The 26859-nt window shown below is 34.7% G+C and overlaps 1 protein-coding gene across 2 annotated transcripts in view; it reads right to left on the bottom strand.

The window, feature by feature from the left end:
• LOC149566081 (uncharacterized) overlaps positions 1-26859 on the bottom strand; it is a 65932-nt gene that overhangs the window by 22592 nt on the left and 16481 nt on the right. The window contains exon 3 of one of the 2 annotated variants that reach the window (XM_089819516.1): positions 673-741. In XM_089819516.1, the coding sequence (XP_089675642.1) occupies positions 673-741 (69 nt within the window). The remainder of the gene's footprint in view (positions 1-672; positions 742-26859) is intronic. The other variant, XM_089819517.1, reaches the window with a different exon arrangement.

The raw sequence follows: 26859 nt of genomic DNA, 5'->3' as shown, positions 1-26859 counted from the left end.
TAATAGAACAACTATTATGTCTTATTTTACCAAAATATATTAAATCTGATCAGTATCATCCATCAGAATGTATAAGGATGTGGAAGGGATGCCCCACAATTCAGCCAAATTGCCTTGGGATCACACTGCCATTATCTAGATCCCAAACCCATTTTTATATGTTAGATAACTTGGCAGTTTTTGAAATCATTCAGAGTTTAGTAGAAGCTTGACTACTACCAACTATCAATTCTTGGTAATAATCTCATTGTTTGTAAAAACTGATCTGGATTAATTTCTATTGAGTCATGCTTATGAGGGTTACAATAGAATAACTACATATAACCAATTCACACATTAGACAGATTTCAAGAACTTGATATATACATGCAACCAACTCTAAACTTGGACACATTTCAATAAAACCAAAGCAAAATCCTAACCACAAGGCCCTTTCAGTATGCAAGAAATATTTACTTAACGAGCTCAGCCCACTATTTTCAGAATTATATAATCACAGAGCTCCTTCCTAACTGAAAGGCAACCTAAAAGAGCAAACTGTCACAATGCAATTTGAATTGCACAGACATTTTAGTATCATCATCGTACACTCAGCCTAGAAACTATAACTAAACATAATACACTAGTGTAGACTTCAGTTTCAGTATTTCACTATAAAGCTTGTGCATTTACCTGAAGAAATGCCTTAACAATCCAGAGAGATGCCAATATTAGTACACCATTTACAGAGAATCCCACCTGCTAGCAGAACAAAAGAAAACATTCTTTAAAAAATAGATCAAAAGTAATTTGTTATATGGTTTAGTTGAAATGCCATTGCGCACCAATATGACAATACATATAGAAAACAAAAATATGACTATATCAATCTCTTATGAATAACCAAAAGGAAACAGTGAAAATGCTCCCCAGTTAAATATATCAAGTAACATGCAAAGCATTTCCAAGCTATGTCCAAGTAAAAGCCACCAAATACAACATAAAAAATTGCATCACTATATTATAGCTTAAACAAGATCACAGTACCATGTGCGGAAAAGTAGTTAATCAAGAGATGTGCCTAGTCTCATAAGCTAATCTTGCATGATGTTGAATTATGTCGACCCTTGAGCATTTCACTTGTTATTATACAATCTGGTGTTATAGTCAAGTAAATTCTCTAAAAGGGGCATGAAGTATCTACAGCCAAAACATTCGCAATAATTTTAACTAAAGCTGATAAGATCTTGGTTCTAAGAAAATTCCCCATGTAGCTCTTCCAGTCCCTCCAGGAAAACTTGAAAGATGTTGGCTCCTTGTGGTCTTTAATTTGAATTATCTCGTACAAATCTATGCATTCCTTAGGGAAAGTTTGTTTTTGTTCCCTCTAATGGGTAGGAGTTTTAGGGTTAACATATTGGTTGAGTGTACTCGTAAGATGCCAATTAAGAACCAATTACTTAAAAAAGATTGGCATTCATGATTTCATCTAACCATCAAAGATGAAAAAGGAAACAAGTTCAAACCTTGATCACGATAAGAGATAATCGAGTCAGACTCTCATCTAAAACTTGGAATGAGATTATGAGACACTTGGACAGCTATAGAGGAGTGATATCTCCTCCAATTAAAAAATATAAGTTCATACCCAATAAATCTTCAAGAGAAGTATAATGGCAAAGAGAATATACAACGATTAGAGGCATAGTAAAGAAAAATTGACGGCAGCGATTGTATTATGTGGGCCTAATCAGACTCGGAGGTTAATTTTTCCCCACTTCACGCAGCGTAATGTCCCCCCATATTTTTTCTACAACGATTTGGTGGCAACTCCCCCATGATGAGTTCAAGGGGCAGCGCACCTTGCAAGTTCCTAGTGTGCTCCTTGTCGCGATGCAAGGAGCTATTTTTCTATTAGACGACATATTCTAGCCCTAATTTTGTAAGCGGCATAAACCTTGTATAAAATGGCCTAGGGTTAGGGATTTTATGATGTATGATGATTTAATAGCTTCTTGCAATGTTATTGAGCTGGAAGGGATTGCAGACTGTAATCAGGTTGAAATCACTGGATAATAATATTGGACTTGTTGTTTGGTGGACGTAGCTCAGGGATTGGGTGAACCACATTAAATCTTTGTGTCTTCTGTTCATTTTGTGTTTTATTCCTTTGTGATACTGGTTACATTTGCATGTAATTTTTATTGCTGTCTTTTAATCATAACAGTGATCAGTGAAGGATTGTTAGATAAGAATTCTAGTAACATCATTACAAGTTGTATCCATCCTAAAAACACTCACTTGTCGTCTTATAATTGTTTTATTATAAAAAACAAGTATAGTTTATCTTATCACTTTGTCAAATGCAAAGAACTCAAGTGGTAAGTCATTGGGATTTTCATATTGGAGACCAGTGTCCAAATCCCTAGAGACATGTTACATGCTTCAAATGTACAAATTTGGATTGTTAATATAAGTAGGTTACCACATCCAATTTTGGGTGTAGCATACTCCAAGAGTCAAGGCCAGGTGCACGTCTTGGATGAATTCAACCAAAAAGGTACTAATCGGTCATGGCATCTAGGCTGAAGGACACCCAACAAGACGATACTGATATATATCTTGTCACGTTAAAAATACAAGAAATCCAATCATGAGAGTTTATCTTCCAGTAAATTTTTATTTCAATTTCGTGTCTTTGCAGATATAAAAGGATAACATGATGCTTGCATGGATAACAATGGATGTAACAATTTGCTGCCACTACGTACTTCTCGTGTTTTAAAGGCCATTTTAGGGAACAAATAGGAAACTACTTTGAGGCTTGAGCTTCTCAAGATTTATAACAAAAGACAAGGTACCTAAAATTTTAAAATCCGTCAAGCTATATACTTACCAGTTATCAGAAAGACTACTTTGCAGTTAAGATAAACAACATATCAAAAAGCCCCCATTAGGCCGGTCAACATAAAACTATATTTTAGAACATGACATCACATCAGACAAAATTGAATGGAGTCCAAAATCAACAGCCCAATTACTTAGGGCGGGATGTTGCTGAATGACAAAGGACATCCATCTCGTGATTGTTTTGGTGTTAATCATCTTGCATACAAATGTTGATGAATGACAAAGGCCATCTATCTCTCGATTGCTTTTGTGTTGATCATCTTGCATACAAAATGTTGTAGATTTACTAAAATCTATATGCAGGCATACTACACAAAGTTACAAACCTCTGGCCATCTTAGAGAGAATTATTTACTATTGCTATTTATTCCCTTTAAGTCCAGTGCAACAGCCATAGGAAGGGCAACCTGTGACATTTATCATGAAACATTATATTAGAAATGGTTCTTAGCAAACTTCAAAACTAGAGAATTTTTGACTTCTATTAAAATGAGGCATCAGATAAATGACTAGTGAGTTATTATTAAAGAAGAGAAAAATAAAAAATTAATTTGTATTCACATGTGGAAAAATGTGTGGTCAAAAAATCCATAAACTATTAAATAGCCCTTCATGTACTTTCAAAGACAGTTATCTTCCTCTAGCTAGCCAATGTGATGAGCAGTTTTTTCATTTCAAAGCTAGCTGATGATAACAAACCAGCAACCATAACTGGGAGACTTTTGGATGATCTGTGATGTCCCCCAATGGGACTTTACTTGATTTATTCCAAAATTCCCAACTAGGATTTATATTGCACTTGGGAATGGCAGTTTGTAACGTTCCCTACTAGGAGAATGACAATTTGACAATTTTCAATGATTAACATGCATCATTCTGCATTTAAATTAAGAAATAATCACTCGTCCATAATACATACTTAAGCCATAATTCCTTACTTCTCTCCTCATCAATAGGCTAAAGAAGGATGCAATTAAAGAATTGGCCAAGTATATAATAGTAAGTTTTAACTTATGTATTACGAATGTGATTCTGCACAATGTCGTTACTGACAACTGTATACTGCTCTCCTCCAAAGATCACTGAATCAGCGAAAGATTCACATTTTCTGAACCAATCTCAACGATGAGTAAAATATCGCAATGCCCCTGAATCTACATACCAGGAAGAAGATTTCACTGGGTTGCAGTACTTTTGCCATAAAGGCATAGAAAGAAGACTCTTTCTGATCAAAATGCTGCACAACATTTACTTTAGGTTGCTATCCTCCCTACTTCTTTTGCTCAAAAGCCAGCAGAAGGCAACAGTCGACCTTCATGTGACCATACCTATGGCAATAATTGCACTAAAAATTATGTTGGCATTGTGATGAATTTTGATGAACTGGTCAAATGTAGTATGGTATTTGGTTGTCATTGATGGCAACCTAGCCACAACAATTGTGTGGATCAACTGGTAAGGCAAGTTGATGATCGTATGCAACTAACCATATCGACAGGAAGGAAAACAATTAAGTACAGCGACCAGTATATAGGTAGACTAACAGCTCATAGTTTTTATGGTAGCGATCAATGTTTAGTATGAATCAAGTGGAGCGATCATATGTACAACATGTACATGACTAGAAGGGAATATGGATACAACTGCAACTCAAGATGATGATACGTGTAAGGATCTAAATAGCAGATGAAGTTGCAAAATAACCAGCTCATGTTCTTGAGCTACCGATCTTGAATTGATGATCAATGATCGATATGAGTAATGTGGTGAGATCAGATGTTATGGTGACGTGTCTTAGTCGGCGAATATATGTTGAGGTGGCAGTTGGCGATCAAAGTGAGTATGAAAAGAAGATTCTAGTACATATCAAGGCGGTGAAGGAAAATGTATTATGGAATCAAGATATGTGAGATGAATGTGGTAAATGAGCGCCAAGATTTAAAGTTGAATGAATAGTGAGGATTAAGCAGCAAAAGTGATGTTCCTATAAAGAATTGTTCTTAGTATTGATGTGTAAGTAGTTAGATGAATTCGATCGAGAGATTTCGGTGTGCTAGGGTTTTGATTGAAGTATTGAGCAAAGATTGAGTAGAAAGCAAAGTTAGAGTGCAGAGAATAGATTGGATCTTACGGGCAAGAAGTGCTACATCCAAATCACACAACTTGTTCCCTAATAGTTGCAGTAAGGGAAATCCCTTAAGTGGGTGGACCTTGACCGATCTCTTTCTGTAAATCCTTTAACAAGGTAGACTCTCAAAAGTTCTAAAATCCTCTAGCAAGTGTTGAAGTTTGTAGCTGCGATAGAGATCTTTATCTCCAATTCTATGAGATAGAAATATTTTTATTATGACCGTTATGGTCATCTTCAGCTGAAAGAGATATGTGTGATTATATTCAAGTTAATATTATGCAAAAAGACACATCATACGTTAAGCGAAGCGGCATTGAATATGTCAAAATATGAAGTGTCTTATTTTTGGTATTCTAAGAGGCCTTTGTGTGGAAGATGAAGAGTCTTATGCAATCTATTTATATGATTGTTTGGTATCTTGTAAATATAATGAAGTGAAAAGCCTTGTATTGTGAACATTTTCTTGATCAACAAAAGAAATATTTTGCAGTTGTGGCTGGGTTTTCCCTTCATATGGAAGGGTTTTCCCAGGATAAATGCATTGTGTATTATTTCTGCTCTTGTGTTGTTATTTATCACTATTTCTGGGTCTTAACTTTATCAGCAAGGTAGATCCTAACAAATGTCATTGTACTCCTAACAGTGTACTAATCACTCCTAACAGCGTGAACCCTCAAAAAGGGTATTTGTAGCTCCCAACAAGGCAAACCTATTTACCACAGTGAAGGACTTGTGGGTCTCATCCCCACCGTGGTTTTCTCCCACTAGCCGAGGGTTTCCATGCACTCAAATCATTGTCATGTGTGATGATTTTGCGGATGTTTGATGATTTTTACTTCTATTGCATTATATTAGTTATGGTTTTCTCCCTCTAGCCAAGGGTTTCCATGTACTAAAATCATTGTCATGTTTGATGATTTTGTGGCTGTTTAATGATATTTACTTTTACTGCATTATATTAGTTACTTGTTGTATGTTTTGGAAGTTGTTAGGGTTAATTGCTTTAGTGGTTGAAGTCGTAGGCTACCTGTTTGTATTGATTCACCTACTGCCCACCACCCCCCCACACCCCCCACCCCAAAAGTACTCTGAATACCAACACATTATTTTCTTCTTATTGTCTTGAGAAGAACCAAAGTCTTTTGGCTGAGTAGATTGAGCCTTCTATTTATTCTTAGCAGAAAAATTTGCAAAAAATGCTTGTTCTATGGAGGTTGAACTGACACTACTCCCAAATTGCTAATTTCAATGATCCTACTATGTAAAGATCTGGAAACTTCAAATCAGCATCACTTGTAGTAATTGTTGAGATTATGAGTGTTGCAAACATTGCATAAAATTGTTATATTGTATTGTATTTTATTATGTAATGTTGCACCTACGAGCACCTAAATGGACATGCAACATGGAGAGATCCCCATAAGATATACTTGATGGGTTGTATTGTAACATTGTGATAATATTTGATGTAATTATTTAATATTGGAAAAAAAGAATTAAATGTTCAATATTAAATGTGGGGTCAATGGGTTAGGTAGCGCATGGTTTTAGCGCATAGTTTATGAAATATCACTTGGTGGTTTGTGAGACTTGCTACTATATAAGCAACCACAAGGGTAGTTGTTGTATGAGAAGGGCAAAAAGCAAAAAAGAAAGTCGAGCAAAACAAGGCTTGACAAGTTAGCCAAGGGAGCAGTTGTGAAAGTTGGAAGCATGGCATGGGATGTGTGGATTTGTGCTTGTTCACATAGATTGTTTGGTTGTGGCTATGGCTTTGAAGGCTTCCATGATTGTTTTGCAATGGTATTTCTGCTAAATAATACATTGTGATGGATGCTTTTTGGAGACTGAGTTTTTCCCTCAATGAGGGTTTCCCAGGGTATATTTTGTCTCACAATTTTGTGAGTATGTTGTCTATTCTCTTGCGTGTGGATTTCGATTATGTATTTGTTTCAGATCTATTACGGGTTATATGAAAACAATTATATATTTTTGTTGAATGTTTGCTTACAAGTGGTATCAGAGTTATAGTTTTATTGTTGTAACTCTAGATTGAATCTATGAGAATGCATGAGGATAAAAGAAAGGGCAAAAAATATGGGTTTCATAGGTTATTTATTACATATATCAGGGTTTTGGGTTTGTTGTTATGATGGGATGTTGGCATATTTTGGGCATGTGAAATTTTTGGTCAAAAGAATATTTCGGATGTTTCATTTCAATTAGGGTTTTAGAGGAGAGCTTGCAAAAATGACCTACTGGACAAAATCAGACCTCACCATTAGATCCGAGTTATTTTTTCCATAAATTTTGATATATAATATGTCATACTTTGGCCATGTTGATAGAAAATGTAAAAGGTTTTTAGTTTCAACCCGTGACGGCCATCAAATTTAATCCCGTCAAAAATTTTGTCCCCCAAAAAAAACCCGATGAAGATGGCAAATTGACTGTCCTGGTAAAATGACCATAACTTTCACTCAAGATATCGGATTTCGAACTTCTTACAGTCGTTGGAAAGCTAATTAAGAGCACTACACCTTGGGGTAGGTTTGATTTTGTGATTTTGAGATTTTGTCAGGTTTTAAGAGCCTGAAAGTTAGATATTGTGGAAATCTGTTATCTTGTGGAAGCATAAATCTTATTATCATGGATTGTGGAAATCTATTATCTTTAAATTAGATATTGTTTATTTTGAGCACAAATTTGGGCATGACTTGAGCATATGGAGTTGAATTTTGGACTTTAAGTAATAAATAGAAAACTCTTGCAGTGCTCTACACATTGGTTCAGATTTGGTGCAAGTTTGACATGGTTTATTAGGTGATTTATTGATCTGAATGGTTTATGATATATATTGACTATGGTAACATTGTGAGTTTATGACATTGTATGCTTTGGAGATTCGGAGATTTAATGTCATTGTATACTTAGGTAATATTCTAGATTGGTCTCATAAAGACATTGCTATCAATGTTTCATTTGAATATATATAATGACTTGTTGGATCTACAAGTTGTGCAGTGTTGTAAGCGATCTATACTTACAGGTTGCATTTATAGCTTAAATATGGGTTGTCTTTGCCCGTTGATCTTTCATTATTGATACATATTCAAATTATTGATTTGGATTTGGGTTGTCTATGCCCTTAGTCATATGATTTTCTAATTTGTCTTCATGTAGAAGGAATAAGATGTGGTTACCGAGTACAATCATGGTGGAGGATAATGGTTGATTATTTTATGCTAACAAGTTGGACACTTTGAGAGTTAGATGCTCAGCGCATGGACGTAATCATGGTGCCATGGATTTTGGCATGACATGATTGGATATACAGGTCTTTATTGGTACTCATTGGTTTGGATTCTTGATTTGGTTATGGTGGTATATATCTTCTTGGTTGAGGACCATGGCTATTTGATTTCTTTTGAGGAGCTCATGATGTGCATTTTAAGTTCTTTGATGGTGTAATGCTTTGGTCAATTCTCATAGTTAAAAGGATAGTTTTTCATCATGATGTCATAAATAGCTTGGATACACAGTTTAGTGGAAGCTTGTGACAATGATGAGTTGGTTGTGCGGGATTAGTTTTTGGTTTGGTTTGTAGCTTCTCAAGTTGGGAGATTTTGATTTCACTTGGTACTAACACTTTGGTTGTGTGTGTAGACCTGAAGGATCTTCATATAGGAGATGGATTTTATGATACCACAAATGACTCGGTACCACAGTTGAGTAGGAGTTTTTGGCATTGATATATTTATTGAGTGTTTGTAGATGTTAGAGGATGTCTTAGATCCTGTTGTAGAAGCTTCTTTGACATTTGCATAATGCGCTTATTATCTTCATGGTGTGTGGAGATTGTTCTTGATGGTGTGTGGAGATGGTTGCATCTTGAGGACTCGTGTGGTTCTTGGTAAAAGTGTGGTTTATGCTTTCATTTGACATGTTATCCTTGGTGTTAGGATGGTTTCATTATTATGTCATGGTATACTCTTGGTACACATTTAAAGTTTTGACATGTTATGGTATGTTCTTATCGAGCATGTTATCTCTTTGGTTGAGATGGTTTAGATCATGTTGTAATGTTTATGTTCTTAAGGCCATGGTTGGAACTTTGACATTGATCTTGATTTAGTTTCTCTGTGTTGAGTACATTGATCATTTGTTTGATACTTCATGATATTGCCATGTTGCACTTGGACTTGGAATGTTTGATTGGTTACAAGTGCCCGTGGATACTTAGAGATGGCAGTGATGCTGATTTCTCTTATGATTAGAGATTTATTTGTTGGGATGGTTGATAGTTTCAACAATAAGTCGGAGGGGCATTCACCTGATATGGACTTGAGAGAAGATTGTTCTTAGATAAGTTCTGGTTTGAGACGTGGATATCTTGATGAGCATTCTTATTCCCCTCTTGGTCTACTCGATAGTTTACTACTTGAGACGTATAGCCCATTGTTTTTCTCGAGTGCATTATGTTTATGCTTGTCTTTCATGGATACGGATCTTGAGCTATGGTATATGAGTTAGTTCTGGAGGGTTCATTTGAGAGATGGTTTACTATTGGTTATCACCTTGTGCATATGTTGTTATGCTGATTGAGTTTGGAAGATGGTTTTATATTGGGAATATTCCTTGGATTAGGAATGGTTAATCGTTGGTTTAGGAATGGTCTATGAGTTTGATCTTCTTGTGAAAGGCTTACATCCATGATTAGTTATATAATATGGTTTGGGTATTGTTGTGGCTTCTTGGTTGGGGTTTTATGGAGATCTTACTTGGCACAGTTTACATCTAGAAGTGTGTAGAATGACATAATATAAGTTATGATTTGCATAGTTTCTCTTTGGTCTTGGTTATCTTCTTAAATGTTTAGTTTCACTTACATTAGATTTGAGATTGGTTGGAGATTATAATCAATGGTTTGTGTTCATGTATGTCATGTGAGAGATGGCATGGTTATTCATTTATCTCTTTTCTTTGTTGGTTGTGGAGAACTTGGGAGAGAATTGGAGACTTATTATAAGAATTGTTCTTGCAAGTTATTGGTTTATGTATTGTGGATGTCCTTGATACAACATGGATTCACTTTTATGAGATGTTGTGAGTGAATTGGTTACAAATTTGACATTATCTTTTGCAATAGAAGCTTCTTGGTATATATGTGGCAGGTATTGCATTTGAGGCTTGTGATTGCAAGTTACAGATTGGATTGTTGATGTTGTGAGATTCACGTGGTATACTTTCAGAGGTATGGATAGTTGGATGGGTTCGCACTTGCTATGAGTGTTATTTCAGCTATGAATATTTGACAACTACAGATACATGTGATTACCTTTGGATCAAGTGTTTGTGTTTGACATTTCAGTTGGTACAGGAATTTATGATTCTTATGTGATAGGTTGGGTAGTTTTCTCTTTGGATGGTGTCTATGTATGTTGGAATCATTAATGTTTGAGAAGCTGAATACTTTGATTTTGTTGCGAGTACTAGGATGGAGCACTTGGTGTATGCTTTATTGCTTGTTGATCCCATACTTACATGTGTATGGTTATTTGCGCGTTTACTTTCTGTTTGATGCATCTGTATGGTTGAGGGAGGGACTTGTAGTCACCTGCTTGCCGGATTTGCACGATGGACCACTCCCCGCCATTGTCTGCTATACATGGTATATATATATATATATATATATATATATGCTCGTCTCTTATGCAGCATTGAAAATATCAAGCATTGACTTCCCTCAATTGTTAGGATGAGCAAGCCTTATCGCAACAACTCTATGGTAAGAAAGGGGAGATAATAATCAAGTCTAAATCTCAAAATAAACCTCATTTTGTCCTGACATAGTGGACAAGTATCTATTTTGACCACCTAATCGAGTTGTCAAGTGACATAGAATCAGTAACCTTTTCCCCTTGATTGTAGTTTTGCGTTGTTGGATCTAGTCGACTTTCTTGCTTTGGTTTGACACGTGTTTGTATTATTAAATATCAAATATGTTTATTACAGAGTTAATTAAATATTTATATTTTGACTAGGTTAAATTAGAAGTTGGAAATTAATTGCACATTAGAAGATTTCATTTTAAATGAATAACTATTCTAAATATATTGTGTCATTTAACAAATATTAATATTAGTTTGAAATTCAAAGTTGTGAATAATAAAATTAAAATATCAACAAATGAGATATTTTGGAAAATTAAGTCAAACTTCATAAAGTGAGATATTATGTGGAAAATTAAAAACATTTTTTAGCAAATCAGATATTTTGAGATATTTTGGAATATAAAATCAATAAAGAACTGAAAGAAACTATTATTTTATAAAACTTACCCTAATTAGGTTTTCAACATTCAGAAACCCTAATGGTAAGTATTTTTATAATAAAGAATATTGTGGCTCATTTGAGAAAAAATGGGAATTTGGGAAGCAAATTGTGTAATTTTGGAAGGACAATTTTAAAGCTTGGAATGAAGAACAAGTAGAGTGTTCAAGTTGGAAGAGCTTCAGATTCATGCTTAGATCTCCTATTGATTTAGATTTTTCAACTAGTGGTTGAGGTAGGTTATGTTTCTTGTTAGTTTTGCAAATCTTCCAATTTAGAAAAGCTTGTTTTCTTTGTGTTTGTTAAATTCTATGATAGATCTGATTATAGTTTTTCATTTCTGTAATTTTGTTTGTAAAAGGTTGAAGAAAATTAGTTTTCAATTATTTTGTTTATTAATTTATGTTGATTTGGGGTCTGTCTTGTTGAAAAATTTAGGGAAGAAAAGAAAACCCATTATTTTTTGAAGGAAAACTTTTTTAGATTTGAAAATAAAAATATATGTTTCTTTTGCAAGAAAAATCATATTACGTATGGTTCATTTAAATCTATATATATCTTTTTAAATCTACTGGTTTAAATGTAAAAAACCAGTCAAGAGAAAAAAATTAACTTACTGGTTTGAGTAAAGACCAGTCAAAAATTATTATTTTTAAATATATATATATATATATATATATATATATATATATATATATATAATTTATTTTGAAACATTTTTTTAAAATGTTAAAAAAAAAAAATTATTGGGGAAGAGATTTAACCCCCCCCCCCCCAGGCAGCAGGTTGCAGACTTGTCAAGGTAGACCGTACCTGCTACAGCAAGTATGGGCCAGCCAAGGCAAGCACAGCCCTGCCGAGACAAGCACGACCATGCCGAGATAGGTGCAGGGCCCGCCATAAAAGTTTGCTACCCCCCTTTTAAAAGGGGTTGATGTTTTTTTTTAAAAGGTATTTGATTTTTTAATAAGTTTTATTTATTAAATATATAATATTATATTATTATAATGTATATTATATATTTTATTTTATCTAACATACAATATTATACTATATTATATATTAAATAGGTTGTTTTATTAAGGTAATTTTAATAATGTTTTAATAAAATATTATTTGTTTCAAGTATTGTTTATTATTTAAAGAAATATAATTAATAAATATTAGGAGTAAATATCTTTATTTACTTATTATGATTGTTAATTAATTAGATGTTTATATCTAATATTGGTTATATTTTTTGATGGGAAAATTAATAGATTTGTTTATGATTCATATAGATGAGTACTAATGTAAATAAATTAATTGTGTTTGCTTAACTACCTTTTGTTAATTTACATTTTGCTACTTGGGGGGTTTAGAAAACCAATTAGGAAAGTAAAACCACAGGCTTGGGATTATCTTTTTCGTTGATGTTATGTTTTCAACTGCTTGCTTTATTGTGTCTTTCAAGTCTTCGATTATTAATCCCAACACGCTTTGTTAAGCTCTTGTTAAGTGAATTCTTAGAAATTTTGTTATGATGATTTGGTTTGAGAAACTTAATGATTATACAATTTGTTACTGGGGAAATAAAAGTGATCATCCAATTTTTTGATATGATCTCTTGAATCATAAGCCTAGGGTAGGTAATCTAGGTGTCTAGAGGGGGAGTGGCTTACAATGAGGGTTGGCTCACTAAATGGACAGCCATGGTAACTCATTGAATGTTACTTAATACAAGTGATAACAAAAATAATTAATTGGGTTTAAAATGAATTAAAAAGATATGTTCCTCGCCCATGCCTCGAGTGCTTGTAAAGGCTAGGATGGGAAAGGGAGAAGATGCTTGACAAAGGTCTTGTATAGTGTTGGTAAACAGATTTGTCACTTAGAAAGTATGTGATTTGGCCCAATGGAATGTGTGCAAATCAATTTCTTCAACAGTTGGATAGGCCCTTGATATACGGCCTTCCTCTATGTTTAATGGGGCAGCTCCCTCGTAAGATGTAATTTTTTATTTTCAAATATAGATCTATTCAAAATTAGAAAGATATGAAGAAAGCTATGAAAACGAATGCAACAAACGACTTTCAAGCCTATGCACTCTCTTTAGGCATGGAAGTCATGTATTCGACTATGGCTTCCTCAGTTTCCTTTCTAACTTCTTCATAATTGCCTCCCATCAGAAGAATAGCCCTTCTTTTGTTCCTCGGCAAGGGTTCAATGCCCTTCAAAATTCTGTCCAAGTCATCCTTTGTGCTAACCTCACACAATTTATTAATCATGCTCTCTCTCAGCTTAGAGTCTTCTTCCAGTACTCTCCTCTTTCTATTTATCAATCTATTGTATAGATCTTCTGGGATCTTTCCTTGCATGCTATCAAATCTTTTATTTCTCAAAATCATATTCCTAACTATGGCATTTTCTAGTTGTCTCCTATCATATTGCTATATAACCTATAATATTTATTCAACTGTACAAAGTTGTCATTTTCTATAATTTGCATATTTAGATTCTCTATCTTGGGTTTCCATGCTTTCTTGCCTATAAGTGTTCTTCCTTCTTCAACTGCTTGCTCAACTGGCTTGTCTACAGTTTCTTCCTCTGATTCCTCTAAATCACTGATTTGAAGTGTCTTTCTCCTCTTTCTTGGTCCACTTGCGGTCTGCTTGACCCTTTTCCTGGAGGGTGGTGTAGATTCCTACTTTACTTCTACCAATCTCTCAGACTCTCTCTACACAACTGATGATTCAACCTCTAGTTACTTCTTAGGTTGATGAACTTTTACTGGTTGTGCTTGCGCAACTATTGCGTAGGGTACAGTGGGTACTTGCGCACTAGGTTCTGCAACTATTATACCTTCAGATGGTGCTACAACAGCAATTGGTGTTGCTGCTATCACCTCACTCTATCCACTGGCTTTCATTTCCAACACAATGCCTTTAACCTCATTAAACTCTTCTCTGGTCATCCCAGATTCCTTGAGAATGGAATCTATCTTCTTCTCCACATTCTTTTTTATTTCCTTGCTGTGAAGTTCAAAATGTACTTCCCTTACTTTTTCTTCATATGTACCCCATCTAGGGCATTCAGTATCCTTCTCTGACTAGAGTATGATCTGCGCATACCCTTCTATGAGTTCTTCACTCATTTCATATCCCATAGGTTAAATGAATTTCACCCTGGACTCTACTGCTTCCATACAAATGTTATCAGTTTCCACCATGAAACATATCTCATCTTTGTACTTTTTCACCATGGAGGGAAGGATTTTGTATCTCTGTCTCATTTCAGTCTGAAATTTCTTCATCATTCTACAATGTCATTGTCTCTAACATTCTCCAATCTGGCCCTATAACATTGTGTTACCAACTTCATAGCATATTCATTACTTTCCAACTTGTCATGCCTAGGAATTGCTTGGTTGCATAGAAGAATAGATGAGTTAACAAAGACTCAAATCTGAAGACTGCATTCTTAGTCTTCTTCAACTTTGCAATGTTGTCTAATAGCTGAGTTCTGATTATCTCACATAATTTACCTTTCTTCTCTCTACAGCCATAACATATGTTGCATGCATAAATCCTGCTAGCACTGAGTTCACTCTAAAACTATGGTTAAACTTGTATCCTAAAATTTTACTTAACACCTTGACTCCTTTGTCTTGAATCATGTCCACCTTCATGTTCCTTCCATCAAACCTAGTATACAGGTTTATCTCAACTGTCTTCCTTACATTTCTGCCATTCACTAGACTGCATCCCTCATTACTCAGACTTGTGACCTTGTGAATTAGGTCATTGTCAATTGATATCGGTACATCACCTATCCAAAACATCTCATCATGAACTCTACTCAAAATAATCCTAGTCCACTCATGATTGTTGAACTCCGTATTGAACATATACTTGATCAAATTCAGTGCATTTAGGTGTGCATACTCAAATTTTAGGGTTAGGTCATTATTACACAACTCCTAAATCCTTGTGTATGTCCTCATCTCCAATGCTTTCAAACTTACAATGAATACAACTCCGAACATCTTCTACATGAAGCACATTCGATAGGATTTGCGAAAAATGCTCCAAGCAGATCATCCATAAGACAAACAAATGGGTGTTTCTTGAACTTATACCTCGGTCTTTCACAAACATCATATACAGCCTAACTTTCCATAATCCTTAACTGTATACACTGAAAATTCAAATTCAAGCTTTGCAAAATACGTTAAATATCACATTTAGGGCTTCTGCAACTTCGCACTTCAAACACTTCTTTTCGCACTTCAATTCGATGTCAAATTACTCATGAATTGCTCTAAACTCTCCACACGATCAAATGGTACTCAAAATCTTGCTCACTCCTTAAATCATTTCAAAACTTGATCCACATTAAATGCGTATCTACCACAAGTTCAAAGACTGACACTGATTACCAATAAACTTGTTTTCGTCTATACGGCTTACTGCCATCACACAAATACTTACGCCCTAGACCATAGCTTCCTCTCTATGTCCTCTACCTTTTGTCAATTGCGCAACTTCTAATTCGCTTTCCAACATCAGTTCTAACCAATTGATGCTCTGCCTCTACTGCAAATGCTTAATTCAAATAGGATGAGTCAAAAAACAATTTCTAACTTCAATTTCTCATCAGATGCATCAAAATACTATTCCTCCAAAACTGTATAAGAATTTTTTGGATCTTTAGCTTTCTCAAATGCTTCTTTGAATTCATCAACATGTTCTTTTACTGCTTCTTTCTGACTATTATTATTGCTGTTATCATTCCTTCTATCGTTCCTATTATTGTTCCTTCTATAATTAGTATTCATGTTGAAGTTTCTTCTATCCATTCTACAGAATCTTGCTATGTGTCCAAAGTTATTACATAACTGACATACACGTGCATTCCTTCTCTAATTGGTTCCATTCTGACTTTCAGGTGCTCTGCAATTCCTCGCAATATGTCCAGGATTGTTACATTTGTAACATACACAATGTTTCCTTTCTCCATCATTAGATCTACTTTGTGATCTTCCTCTTTCATTACCTGCAGGGTTAGTATTCCTAAACATTCTACTATTTGCATTATTACTATCAAACTTAGGTTTCTTACAATCTATTGCTTTATCTCCATAACCATGACAATTATAACAATATAAATTAGTAATAGGTTTGAAAGACTTATCTATGCAATCTCTTTTCATATGACCAACTTCATTGCACATGAAACATCTACCTCTGAATTCATGTCTCACTTCCTTGGGTGGTTCATCTTGCTTAGGTTTATCAACTTGCTCTATTTCCTTAGGTTCTTTATGTCTCGTAAACAAATCAACTAGTTCAATCTCTTTAGATACTTCAGTAGTAATGCTTGATTCAAACTTACTCAGATTAGATTCTATTGGGGACTCAACAACTAGATCTGGTTCTTTTCTAATGTCAACTTTCTTGGCAGATTTCTCTCCAATAAAGTAACCAAGGCCTGTCTTGTCATAAGAGGATCTCTGATGAAATATTTGTTCATCAATTTTCTCACTACTGGAATAAAGTTTCTCTAACTGTTGTTTAGCTTGTGTCAGTTCTCCTTTCACAATGGTATTTTACTTTTCTAATTCTGCATGCTCAATCTTAATAGAATCTAATTCGGATGTTACTTGACTTAACTGGGATCTAATGTCTACATTTTCAGATTTCAGATCAGGTTCATTCTTACTACCATCTTTCTTAAGACTCAACTTAAGTTCAACAATTTTCAACTCATGTTTCAAAATCTCATTTTCTTTCTTGAGAACTCCTACTTCATCATTGTTACTAATCTGCACATTTGATTCCTTACCAGATTTTAGATCATCAATCTTGTCTTTTAGTTTACCAATGTAGAATTTTGCATCCTCATACCTATCTTTCAGGTTGTCTCTTTCTTTTGTAAGAAGATCAATTTGTTCAAGAGCTTCTTCAAGGTTTCTCTTCAACTGTTCCATATCTATAGGGATCTTACTCTAGTTGTTAAGCCTCTTCTGAGTAACTGGGCTCCTATACCATTTGTTAGAAATAGATAATACTGAGGCGGGGGGGGGGGGGAGGGGGGTCAATCAATATTCTACAAACTTTTGCCCACAACTAAATATTATTAATTACTTTATAACTTGCATATGAAAGTAAACCAACAATGTTGAACAATAAATATAACCATGCACAAAGAGAACTGATAACACCATTATTTGTTAACTAAGGAAACCCTGGCCAAAGGAAAACCCCGATGGGAATGATACCCACAAGATGATCCACTAAACAAAAGAATCTTGTTAAGGATATTGACCCTATATGGAGTCTATAAAATACATATAGTGTCTCGAGTCCTTGTTAGAGGACTAGGCCCTATTAAAAGCCTTAACCCTGTTACAAGTTGGTAGACCAGATACAATGTATGCAAGAAGAGCCCACTACCCTAACATGCAATTATATAATTAAGTTCTTCACAAGAGTAAGTATACATAGAATATTGTCTTGTTGTTGTATCTCACACTTGCTCTGATCATACATCAGATTTCGCATCACGTAAGGCTCGCATATCATATAAGCTTTCTTCACAATAGTTCGCATCACTTGTATACTTCACATTATTTGCACAAGATAAAATCTTAACTTATATCCTGCAAATTAATAAAACTCTGCTTAGTTGGCCTTCATGTCTTCACACACTTGACTTAGTATAAAACTGACTTAGGGTAAACATCTAGGATGTCAGCCCATTATGACTTAGTAATTATTTTGTCACCAAAATAATTCCTTAAGTCGTACAATCCAATTCTTTGATATGCTATGTTTTGTTAAATACCAAAACTTGTAAATCAACTGTAACTTGCATCGTATAGTTCGTACAGGTCTACACACTGACCTACATCATCATCGAGTTGTCATCTATCGATCCTCGACTACACATGAGCTAACTCAAAGTGTGTAATCCGTACACATCACATCTATCTTTGTACTGCTACAAACTGTCTAACACTTAGACAATTTTCTAACTCTAAATACATTAATGAAATAATGAATATATGTTGCCGTAAATGACAACACTCTAGACATCTGACTGACCATATGCCAACAAGTGAGTCCACATTTCAAGTGCATTCTCCATGCTTCATTTATGCATCCCTACTACATAAGGAGGGGAAGATGAAAGTTTTGAAACTTGGTTTTATCCTTGCCAATTATATTCGCTTAAAGAAACTTTAAATGAATCGGTTTTACACACTGTTTACTCTTAGGATGCCATTCAACGGCACTTAGTCAAAAACTTGACACATCATTCCATTGCCTATACATCTTGCATTTCACACATAGTACGCAATCAGTTCTATCTTCACCAATTTCATTTATAGCATGAGCCCACTACAATCCATGTGGCATCATTATTTTGAGACGCTCTTGAGTCGTCATGCAATCCTTTTGATGTAGTATGTGCTATTTGTGACCCCAATTTTCAAATCAATCCTCCAACCAAATGAAGGCCCATGATTATGCCACTAATGCTTCAAAGTTATCTTTCCTTATATTTTAATGCATCCACATGAATATCTATGTATCGAATATTATTTTTAGACTTGCAACTGGTTATTAGCATATGCTACTTCTCACGCCAAGAATTGGAAAATCAACTGTTAAGTGGCAACTCCAATATTGAATAACAACTTAAGATAGTGCTCGACACTTGAGATAATATGGAAATTACCAATTTTAAAAATTGAGTTATATTATTGTTCCATAGTGCTCAGAGTAATCAACAACCTTATATTATAGTCACGACTCTTATAAAAGCATGTCCAGGGGAGGCTAAATACATTCCATGAATTCTTTATAACATCATGGGCATTAATAATTCTCGGATGTTTTCTTTCATTTTGCAACATTAATCGCTAAAATTCTGATTGATAGCTTATTAATTTCCTTTTTGTATTCATCAATACTTGTTATGACCATGGTGATATGTATAAAGGAAGACCTCAGATAGACGGACAAATAAGGAGATACCTCATGCATCAAACATAGTCAAAGGTAAATGGAGTTGAAAAGGGTGAATCAACAAGATATCATCGTGCGTGGCCATCAATGGTGATATGTATATATTAGCATCCAATTGAGTGGCTCCCAATAAAGAAAACATCGTAGTGTGGAACTCAATGTGACTCTCACATATGGTTTAGAACAGTATACAATCTATTATTTGTCATGGTCCTATATAATAAATTGTCTCTTATGAAATATATATCTATCATAGGTGGCATCTTCAATTTCAGCCCAAGCAATAGCCAACAATCACCCCATTCACTATATTGCAATGCAAATATATTCACAGGGATGTCAAGGAGGATATTTCCCTTAACCTTCTCATATTTGGGTTTGCGACAAACTTCTTCCCTTAACCTTCTTATTGGGTATTTCCTGCAAACCCACCCAATATTCTTTCAGCGATAGCAAATACAAGTCTACCCTGAGTTTTCCATGCCGAAAGTATTGATAAATGGTTTGCCCATTATTATATTATTCACGACAATAGTATTTGAAGATGTGTATTTGCCAAAGTCTATATATTGCACATCAAAATGCTTTGACATAATAAGTCAGCGCCTACTTTAATTTCTTTGCCCTATGCAGAACTTTCTTGAAATTTAATGGAGTTCATATTCTATACTCTTTGTTAGTAAACAGATTTGTCCTTCAAAGAGAGATGAAAGGAATGACTCAAGACGCCCAACATGAAGAAAGAATATTAACAGTTCGACAAATTATTATTGTATTGATAATCATTCTCTAAATTGAGAGGTACAACTCCCTCTTAATAATATACAATAAATCAGATGAATTTGTATGCCTTTAACCTTTGGACACAAAGGCGGTTAACATTCATTCATCAACATGAAATGAATGTGATAATCAAGTTTATAAATGGAAATAAGGAAAAGACCAATAGCCGGCCACAAGACCGCTTGTTGAATCTTTTACATCACAAAGAAAACAAAAAGAAACAGTTTCTGCAACATAAAGGATGAGTAAACCTACATACTCAAAACATCCATTTAATGAGAAATACAGAACAGTAACCAAAACCTTAAGAGATCACCATACGATTTATCTTAATCACAGAAATCAATATTTGGACCAACAAACCCAAAATATGATTTAACTCTTTGTTTCAGATGCAAAATGATATGACCATAAGATCAGAGCATCCCTTTTATTATAATCAAATTACAGAAAAAGAAACTATCTCCCCAATCTCTTTGCTACAATCAGCACTGAAAAAATATTCTCTCCCTCTCTATTGCAGCCACAAGTCTCAGAAAGTAGAAAAAGAACCCCCAGTGCATTGAGAGTTTTACCATAAATAATGTTTTGCTGTTATATTTTGGATCCTGTACCTGTTTCTTGGAGATCTTTTTTTATTATTATCGTAAATCATCTCCCTCTTATCACTTTACAAATATTTTATATTTCACCCATTTTAAAGTTGCATAGATGATAAAAAATATGTTACCAAATTAAATTGAATCTCATATGTATTCTTGGACAGGTGGCATATGCTGGTGACAAAGTGTTGTCATGATCTTATGACTGTCATTGGTAGTTTAGACACTGCTGCACACCAACATTCATAACTTTTGATCTGTGATGAATTTTGCAAAACGGCTTCGAAAGAATTCAGATAATTAGGTAATTAGGTTTCCCCAAATATATCTAAAATTTAGCTGAATCCAACAGTAGGATTAAAAGTTACGGCCCCCGCAACATGACTATTTTTCTGATTGTAGAAAATTCCTGATTGCTGGTCTACTTGGTAGACCCTTATATAGGTCATTATAACTTTTGAATCCGAGCATATTTTGAAAATTGCACCGTTGATTACTTAAAAAACTTGATTTTGGACAACATACAACATATCCAAAAATCAGAAAGATCCAATAGGGGAGTTAAAAGTTATGCCCCCCGCATTAAGACCCATTTTTTTCAATTTTAGAAAATCTGTAGTTACAAGTTGCTGCTGTTAAAACTGAACAATTGAACTTGTGAACATGAACCTGCAAACTTGAACCTGCGCACCCGAACTTTTGAACCTTTTAACTTTGAAATGCATTCATAGTTTGGGGAACTTCAGTCACATTTGGATTTTAAATCTGAACTTGGATCTGCACTTCTGAACCAATGAGTGAACTTGAACTATGTGGTTTGAGATTCAAGTTCAATATAATAATTTGCTGACCTGAACTCTGAAAAACAATTCTAGATTGTTAGACCAGCCAAGTCTTTGGACTTTTGAACTCTTGAACCTTGAGCTTGAACTTCTAAACCATAATTTGGATCTGTACCTTTGAACTAGTGAACTTGAACTTTGAACTTGATCTATGTTGGTTCAAGGTTCAAGTTCAATATGATAACTTGAGGCTGCTGGTCTGTTTTGATAGGCTTGTACTCAGATATTAATAACTTTTACATCTAATAAAATGTTGCCAATCACTACGGTGAGAATCTGGGAAAGTTGTCTCTCAACAACATATCCAAAATGGAGAGAAATCCAACGGTTAAATTTGGAGATAATGCCCCCACACCAAGACTGTTTTTCTGAGACTCAAGGTTCAAGTTCAAAACCTCTAACTAATAATATTCCAAGCATAACTTTACAAAGCCATCATTAGCAAAAATCTTTATAAGTCATGAGAGTGTTCGGGAAATCTTCTCCATGGGGCTCAGTTTTCAAAGTTTAAAACTTGGGTGTTGAAAGTAGGCTAACACTCTTGAAATGACATATGAATTACAATGAATCGTTGTCTTCTTGATTTATGTCGACTTTAAATCAAGTCGACTCCATACGGTGATGACATTTCCAGGAAAGGTATGCTCACAAAGTCCGATGTAAATGAATATTTCACTAAACTTGACTCCATTGCAGAATATAGGATATGATAATTTTTGCCTTGTTACGTTTATATCACATATATACATCTGAAAAATCTCTGTTGAAATGCAAAGTGAACTCACATCATTTTAAACCCTTCACACAGAACATATTGGCAAGCCATATGCAAGCTCAGCACATGGACCACAAGAAGATCTGTCACCACACACAATTGAGTCTACAACTACAAGCACATTCAGTGGTGACCAACGATTTATAGTGATCACCTCGCTAAATATTCACAGTCTGAGTTCTTTGCATTCATATCCAACACAAGTGTCTCACTACAGTCTCCAACTTGGATTACGGTTTGATCTGGATCTCAAGGCTCTGTCTGATCTGAAACTGTCACATAATTCTCATTAACAATAAATTACACAGGTGAATTCCCGGTCTGCTTCTGAATCTTAAGGCTCTGTCTGATCTGAATCTGTCACATAATTCTCTATCCAGTCATATTCCCCCTTGCTCTGATACCATGTTATTGTTGAAGGATCCATATGTAATGGCACTGTGCGTTAAGTATGTGAAATAGATTCAGCATTAACAAATACTGAATATCACAGCAAGATTTCAGAACTCCAGAATGAGGCAGAGCATTTATCAATTTTGATGCTCATCTCTTTTATTTTTGGTCTATATTTATAATGCCACTAAGGAACATGTCATGAGTGGACATGTCCACTCATGATATATCTTCTCATGCAGAAACACGAAAGTTCATTATGAAGTCTATAACAGACCCGATACTAATCGGGTGCAATTAAGCATTAAACAAATTCTATTTATAAGACCTTCGATCTGTATATACTATAATGGATTATATGCTCGATCCAATTACAATATATTGAGAACACTTTATCGATATTGAATAATAGATCATTTATTAGATCTCCAAGAGATAGTCTGGAAGTGCAGGTTTCAGTAAACTTATATATGGTTTCGATTAGGGGCAAGGATTCTAGCAAGGTATATGAATAATAATTCTGATTTAGCAGAGAAATTATGTGCAAGTGTATGTATGCATGTATGTTATTTGATGTGATCCATGTAGCTGACCGAAGCTACATATATTAACACGGTCGATAAGAGCTATGTTGCAGAATTCAAGAATTGGCAAGTTCTTATCAGATTGAAGGGATCAAGCTTAGACATCAGACAGGTAATATGTGTAATAGAAGGAAATCTATACAAGTTACAGGGTGAGCCAACTCAAGCTCTAGTTTATAAAAGTGAAAGTTTGTGTGAGTTATTGCAAGATGGGACATTTGTATTACAAGTGACCTATCCTAAGAAAGATTGTCATAGGTTCCAAATTTTAGTTTTGAACTATCCGGAGTACGTAGAGGACGCACACTTGGCAAGCATTTCAAGGTTGCTTTCCCAAGCATCAAGTATGGATCTGAAGAAACTCTAGACTTGTGTGCTCAATTATCCGTGAAATGACATCAGTAGTTGTCGGAAGTCTATAATGTTTCGTTCATTTTTTACTTCTCTCACAAGACACGGATGTACTTCTTAAGAAGCAAGACTAAGGTATTTAATAAGTTCCAAGAGGTCTAAACCCTAGTTGAAAACTAAATAGGCAAAGACTAGGGTCTTGAGAACATACAATAGAAGAGAGTACAACTCCAAGGAGTTTGAGGTTTCTTTTACAACAAAGAAAGGACAAAGAGCGAGTTGATACTTCCACAAAACCCACAGTGGAAGGGGGTTGCAAAAAATCAAGCCAAAAAGTAGCTTCTAAAGCCATGATTCATGACCTGGACTTGCTATTGTTTTTTGGCCAAAAGCCTGTCTTTACAACAATTGATATCAAAAATGAGTGTCCTTACAGAATTTTGGAATGGAAAAGACCAAAAGAGGCATCCAATGGTGTGAACCAGAGGTGATCCATTCTTGCATCTTTGGTTATCCAATTTATGTCTGTATATCTATAAAGGACAGGATAAAATTGATAACTTCTAATAGTAAGGGTTTATTTGTGATTTATAGTGAGACTTCAAAGGCCTGTAGACTCTCTATTCCAAAGCAAAGGAAAGTGGTAGTCGATAGGTATGTAAAGTTTGAGGAAGATTTTGTATGCAAGAAGTCGCATGGGATCTTTCTAGCCACAAAAGATGAAGAGTTGGAAATTCCCACGGTTACATCTATCTCTCCGAAGATACTAGTAGCTTTCAGTTCAAAACAAGTCTTCAATTGAGAAGAGAGAAACTTCAATTCCTTCCAATCTATCCATAGAACTTGATGGTTCAAACAGACATTGATGCATGCTCGGGAGCATGTTGAGACTCAAGATTAGAAGCACATTCAAAAAGTCTAAGCATCTGAAGAAGTTTTCTAGCTCCATAGCATTGATGGGCAACATCATAGAGCCATCCATTTTTCAAGAAGCAATACATCAACAGGCAGCTAATAGATTTTTTAGCTCAGATAAGAACTTCCGCATAGATTTAGTGTGAATATGTTGGAAAGTTCAAGCAATTTCAATTAATCTATCTTGTCTTTGATTTTACTGATTAAATCAAAAGTCTTCTAATTAGCTAAATAAGTCTAATGTCTAATTATTCGTCAATGATTTAGACTTATCTTCCATCTTGTTGATGTGAGTTTTGTTCCACTACAACATGCAGAATCGAATATTTAATATTCCAAGACGAAATGCCAAATCCAACTCTCTCTAGAATAAGGATGATCATATGCTAAACAATGTAGACAAATTGTGTGATCAAATGAGACAACCTCAAGGTTCGTTCTTTATTATGGACTTCCACTCAGTTTTATTGATGTGATATGTTGGTTATCACAAAGGGAGTTCCATTGTTCTTTCAATGGACATCAACTTGATTGTAACTTTTTTAATCACTTTCAATCAAATAAACTACAAAGTGATGAGGGTTTAGAAAGCTAATCTACTCCTAGAATGCAAGAAACTATCGATGTCTTTGTGACTCCACTAGACTTAGTTTAGCCATCAATGTCAACCAAGCTAGTGCAATCTCCTAAGGTAAATATAAGATGTTCAAACTACCACCATTCCATTAACACCATATATTGACGCCTATCAATGTTCAAGTAATAATTGAAGTGAAGTTCATAATATGCCATCCGACCACACAAGGTTAACTTACAATCAACAAGCAACTAGTGATTTGGTCTAAGCAAGTTCCCCAAAAAAAAATCCAAAATACTTTCCATCGCACTAAACACTACTTCTAATCTACTCTAAGTAAAGAATTGAAGAAACCATGCAATACTTCAAAGCAACACAAGTAACCCATCATGAAGACCAACAATAAATCAACAATTACTTTGATAGCATCATGGTAACAATTTCAATGAGTCTCCTTGTACTCTACTCTCTATCTAATGAGTTACAAATGAGAAGGCCTTGGCCTTTCATAGGTATTCAATTACAATAAAATGCCAAGATCAATTCAAGATCAAGGGCCAAGATTAACCCATTACAAACCCTAATTAGGGTTGCCACCACTATCATCCAATTACACGAAGGCACCACCCTATGGACCAATAAGAAAATTACAATGCTTTTGAGAGTCAATGAAAATATGCGTACACTTGGTCTAATATGATTGGATGTGCTTGAACATGTATAACTGGAATTTTCTAATTGGTTGAGGACAAGTGGGCACCACCTCGGCATCCTAATCTCATAGACTTGATTAATTCTTTGGTGATGAGAAAATATATCTTGATAATCAACATTATCAAGCCTCCAATTATGATGGCATATTCCCAAATTGCTTCATCTTCTCATATTTTCTCCATCTCATTCTTGGAAATTTTCTCATTGCCAATTTTGAACTTGCTTGTACTTGCAAACTTGATATATCTTTCAATGCCTTAACCTTGGTCCTTACTAAAATTGTGAAATCTTCATGTAGCTGGAGCCTTCAAAATGAACTTGGATTTCCATAGGAAATTCAAATAGGTGATGATTTTTTTCACCTGCAAATTTGTTCTTTCTCCATCTTGATCTTGTTATTGAATTTAGAATTTGATAATCCAATTTTGAACCTCCTTCTCATTAGAAGTTTTGAGCCTGACTTTGCCACCATCTTTTACTCTCAAGCCTCCTCTTCAGCAATTACATTGCAAAACAAATGAAAGATTTCATTAAGCTCACAAAATGGTAAGAATGAATGATGTTAAGGAAATTTGAGAGTTTTCATGAAATAAAAATGCATATAGATTCATCCCTAAATCAACTTTTCTCTTACTAAACCAGCCTGATCAAGAATTCACACCAAAATATGGAGGCAAAATGCACTTCTATAACGAATTTTCTACCCAGATTTGGCCTTTCAACACCTTACAATTCTAAATTCTTAAAAAAACAGTGAACTTTGCCTTCTAAAATCATCCCAAAATCATCCCTTTAGTCATGAAATCACTGCTTTCTCTGGAGTAATCCGGTGCTTTTTTTAGTAAGTCGATCTGCTCTTTGGATTTGTGATAAAATGAATTAGTTCAAACTTCTTTATATAGTCAACTCAAGGCCATGAGTCCTAACTCTAGGCTAGGCCGACTTGCTTCTATTTAGG

Source organism: Cupressus sempervirens, chromosome 3, assembly GCF_028749045.1.
Source record: "Cupressus sempervirens isolate cs-2001-9-10 chromosome 3, ASM2874904v1, whole genome shotgun sequence".
NCBI classification, from domain to species: domain Eukaryota; kingdom Viridiplantae; phylum Streptophyta; class Pinopsida; order Cupressales; family Cupressaceae; genus Cupressus; species Cupressus sempervirens.
The sequence above is the reverse complement of the archived record's forward strand: the minus strand, read 5'-3'. Positions and strand labels throughout refer to the sequence as shown.